General features: G+C 43.2%; 1 protein-coding gene across 1 annotated transcript in view; it reads right to left on the reverse strand.

Moving 5' to 3' along the window:
• Window positions 1-308: 308 nt before the first annotated feature.
• Window positions 309-10,512, reverse strand: part of LOC106947363 (uncharacterized) — a 17,090-nt gene continuing 6,886 nt past the window's right edge. Inside the window, exons 2-9 of the mRNA XM_015032291.1 lie at window positions 8,256-8,350; window positions 7,842-7,923; window positions 6,683-7,046; window positions 5,989-6,063; window positions 4,119-5,191; window positions 2,432-3,261; window positions 2,042-2,287; window positions 309-1,886 (exon numbers count right to left, since the gene is read on the reverse strand). Of these exons, the coding sequence (XP_014887777.1) occupies window positions 1,633-1,886; window positions 2,042-2,287; window positions 2,432-3,261; window positions 4,119-5,191; window positions 5,989-6,063; window positions 6,683-7,046; window positions 7,842-7,923; window positions 8,256-8,350 (3,019 nt within the window). The 3' untranslated portion in view covers window positions 309-1,632. The remainder of the gene's footprint in view (window positions 1,887-2,041; window positions 2,288-2,431; window positions 3,262-4,118; window positions 5,192-5,988; window positions 6,064-6,682; window positions 7,047-7,841; window positions 7,924-8,255; window positions 8,351-10,512) is intronic.

Consider the following 10,512-nt stretch of genomic DNA (forward strand, 5'->3'; position numbering starts at 1 on the left):
AATTTATTGAGCAATAGAAGAAATAAATACTATATTAAAAGTGCTTTTAACTTATTTCTGGCTCACATGGCAAAGAACTTGAGGTTTGTGATGGTAGGATTACATGTGGTTCTCTCTGTGGTCTTCTTTCTTCATTAAAAACACTGGGAACTTTGACGAGCGTGATTAAATCTTAGAAATACCAAGAGATTTTAGCAATATGTTGAAACTTGACCAACATCAGCCGATACCGATACTAGAGATATCGTGCAACCCTAATTTAGGCACAAAGAAACAATTTCCAGTGAAATAAATACCCACAACACAAATGAAGCTTTAACTTGTTATAAGATTTATATAAAAGAAAAAACATAACACAATAACCGGGTCATGTCATACAATGTGTTTTTCCTTTGATTCTCTGAGGGGTATTTACAAAACAGGCTTATTTACACACAGCATGAACTCAGAAGTGGACAGGAAAAACTACACAACAGCAACTCGAGCAACCAGTTAGCATATTGGTAATATATTCATTATGTACAAGTGTAACTGGCCAGTCTGGAGCATTACAGGAGGAAAGATATTCTGAAAAAGGCTGAAATAACTTCAAGTATCTGATGTGAGGTTTTAATGGAGGTTTTAGTCTGACGGACGCAGATTCGGAGCAAAAGCAAAAATCTGGTGGAGCAAAAGGACAGGAGGAGCTCTAGGGAGGACTGCAGACGATACAATAAGTTTTCTTTTCTCTGCCCCAACACTAACATTAACACAACCAAAGGAAAACCTCTTTACACATATAATGATAGCTTGTAGGCCTATAGCACCTTCTTGAGGCTTATAAAAAAAAAAAATTCTGCAACAAGCAGAAAAACAAAACAAATAAAGTTGCTCAGGGCAGCAACATAACTTCAGACAGATTGAAAAGCCGACAAAAGACAACAGGCTTTCACAGCAGTTTCAAACTTTTTGGACTTTATGAAGCTGTTAACTCTATAAGAACCAAACTCTTAGCTCCATGCTGATGAAATGTTAGGTTTTCTTTGGGGTGGGGGTGCCAACTACAGAAATGTTGTACCTTGTGTGTCATTAAAAGTCCAGATATCATTTAAACCATAGCAAGAATTGCACAGTCATTTGTCTGAAAAGAAGAACTAGCTTATCTTAGGAGGAATCTTAGTTAAAAACGATGAGCACAGGCCATGTCCTATAAACATCTCCCATTGTTCTGAAGACTAATGCTACTTCACAAAGTCTGTTTAACACTGTAGGGATCAGCTGCCCTTCTTTGTTTACACATTTCTATAGTGTACACATTCTGGATAGACGAAATTACATCCTTCTACACGAACGCAGCCAGGAAGTGGCAGACGCTGCGATCCACTTCCACTGTTCTTCATCCAAGCAGCGCTGCAGCTTTCAGAGTAGGACCATCATACTCACTTTAGTGTTAATTTCAGACCTTAAAACTGAGCAGAAGAATTTTTTTTCTCTCTTGTAAAACAAAAAGGTCCACTCTCAGAGAGTTTAGTGAAATAAGGACTCTCCGAATGTATCCGTTTTAAGGAAAGCAGGCCCACATTTGATAAGATTGGCTGCTCTGAATTTAAAATAAAATTAAAAAAAAAAGCACCCCGGCTTTCCCGCTCTCTCTCAGCAGACGGTGAGCGGCTGAGGTTGGCCTTCACGCCGCTGGTTTTTCTTCAGCAGCTGAATCCGGTTGTGACAGTAGAACTTGACCGCTCGCCAGTCACGGTGGTTGTTGACCAACAGGGGACACTGCTGCAGGCAGCGTTCGCAGTCGGCCTTCGCCGGGACACGGAGCTCGTTGATGTTTTTGGTTAGATGCTCTTCAACTGCTGCACGCTCCGCCTCGGACCAGGGGCGCTTCAGGACCCCTCGCTTCCCTGCATTGTTGGAGAGAGAGGAAATACTGTAGATTAAAAGCAATATCTTTGTTATTGGGCAAAGAGGGTTTTTGAATTGAAAATGTTGCTGATTTCCTCTGCATCTTTGGATTCACTAAAATGTCACTGAGTGTAACAGCAGTAACAGGGCTAACCTGAGCCTCTCCTGCGGTTTGCAGGTGGAGGAGGTGGAGGTGGGGGCGGCTGCTGGAGGGCAGGCTGGACGTTCTTGATCTTCTTGGGCCGCCCCACCCGGCCGTTGTTTTTGCCCTTCCTGACGTAAAGCAGGGTGGGTGGAGGGCTCAGAGCAGGGGTCGGAGGGGTCACCACAGGCTTCTCCTTCACATGTTCCCCATCTGAGTCTCCCTCCGAGAAAGAGTCCGCAGAGTTTCCTGACAACACTGGAAATCAAATTTGAAATCAGAACCAGACGCCGTACGGACTTAAAATCATTAAAATATAATTTAATCCAAAAATCTTCTCCTAGGAAGGAACAATAAAACACTGATGCTGGAACTCGTCATGTTTCTGTTCATTCGTCTCACCGTCCAGCTCCAGGCAGATGTGGTTCAGGCTCATCCCTCTGAACAGAACGCCGTCTCTCTCCCCACACAGCACCACTCGGCCCACTCTGCCCATCAAGCCCGGGTCTTGGCCGATTCCGGTGCAGATCTGCGTCACATGGTACTCCCTCTCCAGGAAGTGCTCCAGCCGCTCCACAGCTCCGCCTCCTGGCTGCCCCGGCTCCTCTCCCTCCCCCAGCAGCAGCAGCTGGGTCAGGATGGCCACCTGGCGGCGGACCCTGGTCTGCGTCAAGGCCCTGGGGTTGCGGGTGCCGCTGGAGCGGGCCAGGCTACGGAGGAGGTCGGTGCCGCGCAGAGGCGTGGCGGGAGAGTGGTAGGGGCGGGCAAAGATGTACGGGTTGGCGGGGTCTACCCCAACGTCATGACGGGTCTGCAGGAGCAGCTCCAGACAGGGCTCGCAGTGGGGGGGCAGGATGAGCGGCTGGACGCGCCCGCGCTTCCCCTGGACCCCGACTCTAGGCAGGTGAGGAAGAACTAGTCGCTCAAACGGAGAGAGGGAAGCCTCCAGTGGGGTAAGAGCCGGGGGGGCACCAGGAGGGACGGGGACAGGGCACTGAGGGGTGACGCGAACGCGATACTCGGCGATGGTCAACTTGGAGACCTCGCACTCGCGCCTTCGGTTGTACAGGATGAGGAGAGCCAGGCTGGAGTGGCAGAGCAGGCGCCAGGCCTCGGCGGACTGGAGCTGCCGGGACAGAGACAGGAACGCAGAGTGCTGGAGCCGACGGAGGTACAGAACCAGAGAGGACAGAGAGGACAGGAGGGGCAGCATGTGGTGACGGCCTGAACCACTGCAAGACACAGAGGACACTTTTCATCCTCAAGGTTGCAGTAACAACAGTGGCAGTCATGAGTTTATGTTTGTACAGTAATAAACGGACATAAATGTAAAAAATTTTGGACTTTTAATGTTTCATTTAAATTATTTCTTTTCCCAGGTCCTGAGCCTGAGTTAATTTGATTTTTATTTTATTGTTTGATACAAAAAAAAAAAAAAAAAAACATCAAAACAAGCTACGGCCTGCATCACAGTTTATATCCATAGCTAATTCGCAACACTTCCCATGTCTCACATCAAGGACAGAAAAGTCAGATAAAATACAACGTGACCGTTCTGACTGCAGACCATTTCAAAATGCACATCAGATTCAACACCACATATGGAAGTGGCATAAATCTGATTTTTTTTTTTCTGGGTGAAAAAATTTGGAACTTCTTGAAAACGTAACTTAGACTAAAAAAATAAATAAATAAAAAAGAAATGGGGTTTGGGTCGCATTTTCCTGCAGTGTGAACCTAGCCTACCTTCACCGAGGACAACAACACTGATTTTCAAGTTTCTTCTTGGATGATCTTGAACATCTCAACCAAAATTTCATCGTTGATGATTGTTTGGGTCAGATGAGCAAAGTTGGGTGTTCAACAAGACAAAAGACTAATACCTTAAAAGAAAAGTAGTCCAGCCAGAGCTGTCCCAGAAGCTTGTTGATGGTGTGTGGTCATTTATTTATACATTAGTGAGGATGAACATATTAATTTGTAAATATAATTGTGAAGCCATGTGTATTAGAGAAAATAGATGCTAACAGATGAAGAAGCTGCTTGGTAACGAAGGTCATTCAACTTGCGTAAAGAAGAAACTAATTACCTCAGCAACTCCTTTTCTTTTTCCTCCGTCCCACTGTCATCCTCAATTTCCATGATTCCATTTACATCATTCTCTTCCTCCTCTTCATCCTCCTCTTTTTTTGGTGCTGCTATTTTTTTGGCTGTTTTGCTGTTGAAGGACTGAGGGCACACCAGCTCCAATTCCTCCTCCTCTTTTGACTTCTTCATGTCCACTACATCCACATCCACGTCCTCCATGACCTCCTCCTCCTCCGTCCTTTTTTCTTTCTTTAATCTCCTCACCCCTCCTTTCCTGGACTGTGTCACCGCCACAGGTGGGGGGCTCCTCTTTAGGACGGACACTGCCACTGCATTCTGCCCGCGCGGGGGAGTCAGGACGGGACTGGTGGAGCCGTGGGATTGGTCCGCTGAGGTGAGAGAGGGCGGGGACATGGACAGGTCCTGGACACTGCTAGGTCCTCTGACTTGGGAGAACTTGGAGTGGTTCTCTGTGTGAGCGTGCAGTGGAGTAGAGTTTGTGCCGTGCGCATGCATACGCGGCATCTGTGTGTAGCGCTCGACGAGGGCGGAGCACACGTCGGGCTGGTGGGCGTGGTGTTTGTCCAGGTGCCGGCCCAGCGAGCGGAAGTGGCGTCCGCAGTGTTCACAGGTTTGGCGTGTGGAGTCGGTGGACACTCCATCTCTTGGGACATTTGCGGTGAGATTTCCCCCATTTCCAGAATCCAAACAGGTCGGAGTTTTGAATTCGGGTTTGGTCGAGCTTGAGGAGGGGAAGGAAGATGAGCAGGCAGGAGACGGGGACGAAGGTAGGGGACGGTTATGATGTGGGACGCTGGAAGGGGAGACAGGCGAAGGGCGTCTGGGCGGGGTCCGATGGGGGACCTTTTTCTTGGAAGGAGTGCCACGACGCTTCTTCCGCCGGCGAAGTGCACGACCTCGGGGGCTGGAGTTGTCTTCATCCGCAGCGTCCGAGTCGCTGGCGTCAGAGTGAGAGATGGGGGAGGACGATGGGGAGAGGGACCAGGACGGGGTGACGAACTCCTGCTGCTGCTGCCGATGCTGCTGGGCGCTCAGAGAGAGGGGCTCGTCTTCCTGGAGCGAAAAGATGCAAATGTCAAGGTAATGTTAGAATAGCAATGATAAAAAGTAACATGAAGTCCTTACAAGTTCACAATAGAAATACACATCTGTTATGCATTGCCAAAATTATTTATTTTAGAGGAAAAATATGCTTATATACTAAAGTATACACTTCAGAAAATTAAAAACAGACAAAACAAAATATGGTGAAAAATAAAATAAAAAACAAACATATTTATATTTGTTTACTTTGTGGATTAAGTTGTTTAATGTAAATCTTCAACAACACTTGAATTGTGTTAAGTTACTTCATTCGTACGCCAATGCGTTACGGCTTGTGGCCTTTAGCAGAGTCAAAAAACGTAAAAGGAATTACATCTCACATAAAAAAGTTAATGGAATTGGCTCTTTATTATTAAAAGCCTTTGCAAAATTGTCCAAACATATTCATTACATATTAAGAAATGTATTAAAGTTATTTTTGTCTTTAGACACATAGTTGAAGAACGAACAGTTTACACACAAGATTTAGGCTCAGACTGTAATTTTTTTTCTGACATGTTTTAGAGGAGCGTTCCCTTGACAAGAGTTTAAGGATGCAAATCCGGTTCTCTTATGTCTGGCTCTGATTCTTATAGAGCTTGGAACTGAACTGGGATGAAGACTTTAATTTCAATCACAAAAAAACTTAATTGCATTAAGAAAATAAATAAAATGGTTTATACCCCACAAACCTTATATGATGTGCAAAATCCAGTCAGACAGATATTATAAATGTTTGAATGTGCAAACAGGTGACATTATTTTACCTTTTTCATATTGTTGCTATTTTCAGAGTCTGAGTTACACTCCGGTTGCGCTGGAGACACAGTTGCACGGAAACCCTGAGGAACGCATAAAACTCAGATTAAACCAGCAGCAGGCACAACGCTCATTAATATTTAGCATTACAATCAGCCTCAGCTGTCACTCAGAGAGCAGGAAAACACTCCACATTAGTAAAATAGACTAAAAAAAAAGAAAGATATTGTCTGAAACAAGCTTTAAATATGAGACAGCTGAGAAACAAAGCCAGATTAAACTAAGAGGCCTGCATGCAGTAAAAGAATGTGAAACTTTATTTTCGCTGTTTCACAACTTCTTAAACAGTTTCTGGTGTCATTTGGCTGACAATATTCATCAAATTTAATGGGGCCCATCACAGCAACAAATGTTATGTTATAACCATGGTTACTGTTGCTACAGCACTATAGGTAGAAGGAGAGCTGGAGCTCTTTCATTACCATGGCAACCATATGCCTTGTTTAGCTTGTGCATGCAGAAGGCGGGTGATTGTGAGTGTGTGTGAGTGTTATCAGCAGTGTGAGAACAAACATATGTTTGTCTGACGTCAGATATTTCTTGCGTCTGCTTTTACAGAAATGAAGACGACACACTGGAACAGCAAAGGGGAGGAGTGGGATAACTCCACACAAGGACTAATCAAAAATATATTCGTCTCACTAGATTCTCTCCCCACTCGGTCAGACTGTAGTCGACGGTGATCTCCTCTCCCTTGGTGATGTCTCGGATGGCGATAACGACCAGGCGCACCTGGCTGCCACAGTGGACCTCCCTGATGCGGCAGTTGGGGGATGGAGGGTAGGACATGGCTGTCGGAGCTGGCGCCGAGGCAGTGGGAGCAGCTGGAGCTGTGGAAGCTGGGGTCAGAGTCGGGCCCTGAGCCGAAGCTGTGGTGGCTGGGGCCGGAGCGGGCACAGGGGTCAGCGTCGGGGCTGAGGAAGCAGTGGGAGGCGGAGCCGGGGTGGACGCTGAGCTGATCTTGGATCCAGGGGAGACCTTATCTCGAGTCTGCTCTGGTGGACCGCTGGAAAGACAAAGGATTAAATGATGAAAAAAGGAAAAAAAAAAAAAAAAGCAACATGCACCCCTCAGTAATATCCTGCCAAATCACTGGTGTTGTCATTTAATCAAAAAAAGATTAAGCATTTTAAAACAAAAATAAATAAATGCAGTTGAAGAAGTCTGTTGCATACTGGGATATCTGGTTTACTAAAACATATCATAGTTTGTGACTCACATTCTACTCTGTTTCTGATTTTAATCAGAGCAACATTGCCCCATACATCATGCAATGCCTTGCAAAAGCATTCTAAATGATGTTTTAACACTTTGTAAAAGTAATCCTGTTCAATAAATTAGATTATGCAATCAGATTAAAAATACCTTTAGAAAATAAGCTTTGAGCAGGTATTAAAAATACTTTTCATTAACATCTACATCACTAAATATGTTTTTCTTTTTGAGGGGATGGGGGTTAATGGGTCTGATGTAATATTTTAATTTTAAATGTCATGTTTTCTGGACATTTAAAAATATTTAAAACTTGAATTTAGGGGTATTAGACTAAAGGAGCCTGAATAGAAATCAGCTTTTAAAAATACAGATTTTTCCAACCAAACACACACTTCAGCTTGATTATGTGGATGAAATCAAGACCTGAAGGGTTGGTGGCAGCCAAGGAGTGTGACTCAAATGTGCAGAGCTTAAATTAAGCAGTCCTCAAGTAATCGGGTAAAAATCAGCAATAGTCGATCATTTTCTAAAAACTTGAGTTTTATAAGATGCCAATTAAAACAGGAGCAGATCAATGTGAGCTCACCAGGTGTGATGAGCAGGGTGTGTGACGTAGGAAGGTGCGTCCAGTGAGGGACGTTTACTCTCTCCTCCCTCCTTTCGATCACCTGAGAGGACAGCAATGGTATGTGGACGAGGATTACACACCAGGGACCCACACACAGATACACACACATGAACACAAGGGTCACAACCTCATCTCTAGCAGTGCACACAGGCACAGATGCACATATGTAGTCAGATACACACATCCAAACATGACCAGAAGTAGGTCACTCACATACTCACAGTCCGCCCCCACAATAATTGCACACACACAGACAGATGCACATGCAGACAGCGCTCAAACATACACACAATTCCAGCTAATGGCTGTTAGAACATGACATGCAGAATGTACAACAGAGACACACACACACACACACACATATATACATACCGGGGCTGATGCTTTGCTCAGGCTCGCTCTCTTCCTCCGTGTGCGTTACAAAGACCTTCACAGGTGTCCCTTTTCTTTTCCTTCCACAGCCGCGCCTGCAGAACACACATGAAAGAAAACTCCCAATTATCATTTAATCAGTGTATCTAGCAGCCAAGCTTCACAATTCATCAACACACACTGTTCTATATTTTTTTTCCTTTTATTAAAAGAACTGCAAGTTTGTTTTTGTAATAACGGAGTGCACCCAGATCTTTAAAGCTTATAAATAAATAAAAAGGACTCTGCTCCAACTTTCACCACATTCTACATCAGAAATTCCATCCTCCTCAGTGCAGTTGTCCTGAGTTTGATTCCCGGTCTCGGAGCATTAGCTGCACATCTTCACCCTTTCTCCTCTCAAATTACTGTTCAATAAAAGGCCACTAGTACAAAAAATAAAAAAATCTTAAAAAAAAAAAAAAAAAAAAAGCATAATATCCTGTGATTTACTCCAAATCGTTAACAGAGTATGATGACAGAACGCTGCCTCCTGTGTGCGCCCAGAGCGGACAAGTCAGATTATCTCCTTCAGAATAAGTCCATGTCACAACAGCCACGCTTAGAAGAGCCAAACTGATCCTGCCTCTGAAGAATCTGAGCTGGTTCTGCGACCACAAATCTCAGCTTTGTTTTCCCCCATCAGTCTGTTTTCCCTCACATGACACTGGAGTCTTTTGAAAGTAGGCCATGGCAAGATCTTGCTTTGGATTTGATCAGGACCGTCCATGTTAATATGTGAATCGATGCACCTTTTGCACACAAACAAGAGCTGGTGGTAAAAACAAAACAAAAAAAGCTAAATAGTTTCGATACAAAACTTAAGCAATGGAACAACAGACTGAGAGGCAAAAATGAATAAAGAGATGCATAGTGAACAGATATCAACATTTTGATTGAGCCAGTCCACTCCCATCTACATTTGTGACACTGTGTGCAAACTTCAGAGTGTTTAAGAGGGAACAACTTCATACGGGTTCATAGTTTTTCTTTGAAAATGTTTCATCTACAGCAAACACACAAATGTCAATTTTGAGGGGGAAAAAAAAGATCATTAACAAGAGCTGATTGAAGATTCAAAAACTTAGCTTAGACTTGTCAATTCTGATTTCCTTTTGCGAACTGTAATTTAACAGCATTCACAATGCTCCTTTCTAGCCTTGAGTCATCAATATACATGTTAGTATGAAAAGTCACTTTGGGTAAATTCACTTCACCAATTTATCAAAATGCCTCTAATGAGGGAAAGAAAAGATCATAACTGATAAAGTACAAAACAAGAGGACAAAATGTTGTAGCAGTGAATGACAGGCTAATTATAGGAAATCACTTTTACACCTTTGAATGTAAGAATAGATACAAACTGGTGCATGGTGTGTAAAAAAACTTTGCAATTATTTTAATGAAATAACCAAAACTCCATAAGAACAAAAAAAAAGTCAAATCACTGGTCAGGAGCAGTGAGGTTGAAAACCGCTAGAATTTACCCACCGCCATTCTCTGGGTGGATCTATAATTGTAGTATTCGATTTATCACACAAGACTGTTTAATGGTCTAAATGTCATGATACTGCACAGATACTGAGAATTTAATTTAATGATGATAAAATGACTTTCCTGGAAAAGGATTACACATAAAACCAAGGTTTAAAAGGTTGATATGACTAGAGTTATTCTACAATTATAAACACATTGAGGTCAACATGTCTGGGTCTTTACAACACAGATTCTAAACTCACAGAAGTCTTAATCACCACCGTCAGCGGCGTATAGGCATAATGCCTATACGCCGCATGCCCGTCTGAAAATTGCTCTGAATAGTCAGTTAACAGAGCAGACATTGCTGCTATACGCTCAGAACCCTGAAGAGTAGTAGCGAAAATGTAGTACAAGTTCACAGATCTCAAGATCAAAAAGAATTTCAGTGTCTTGACTTGCACGCTTCAACTTATGGATCATGTCACAAAGTTGTAGTTAGGGCTGGTAAGAACAGAAATCTGTCTTTGTTGATGACTTGTAGTGATTAATGACTCAAATTTAATTCTTTAATTCTTCTCATTTTATCCCAATATTTGTTGTAGAACTTGATAAATTAGCACCTTTAATTGCAATAACTGACTTTTAAATCCTTCAAAAATTCTTTATTAAACACCCAATTATTACATATTAGTCTCGAGCTTAATAAATAATAATAATTATTACTAAAACCATTTTTCAA

The sequence above is a fragment of the Poecilia latipinna genome, unplaced genomic scaffold (assembly GCF_001443285.1).
Source record: "Poecilia latipinna isolate Pla-1442-1.1 unplaced genomic scaffold, P_latipinna-1.0 Scaffold237, whole genome shotgun sequence".
NCBI lineage: Eukaryota > Metazoa > Chordata > Actinopteri > Cyprinodontiformes > Poeciliidae > Poecilia > Poecilia latipinna.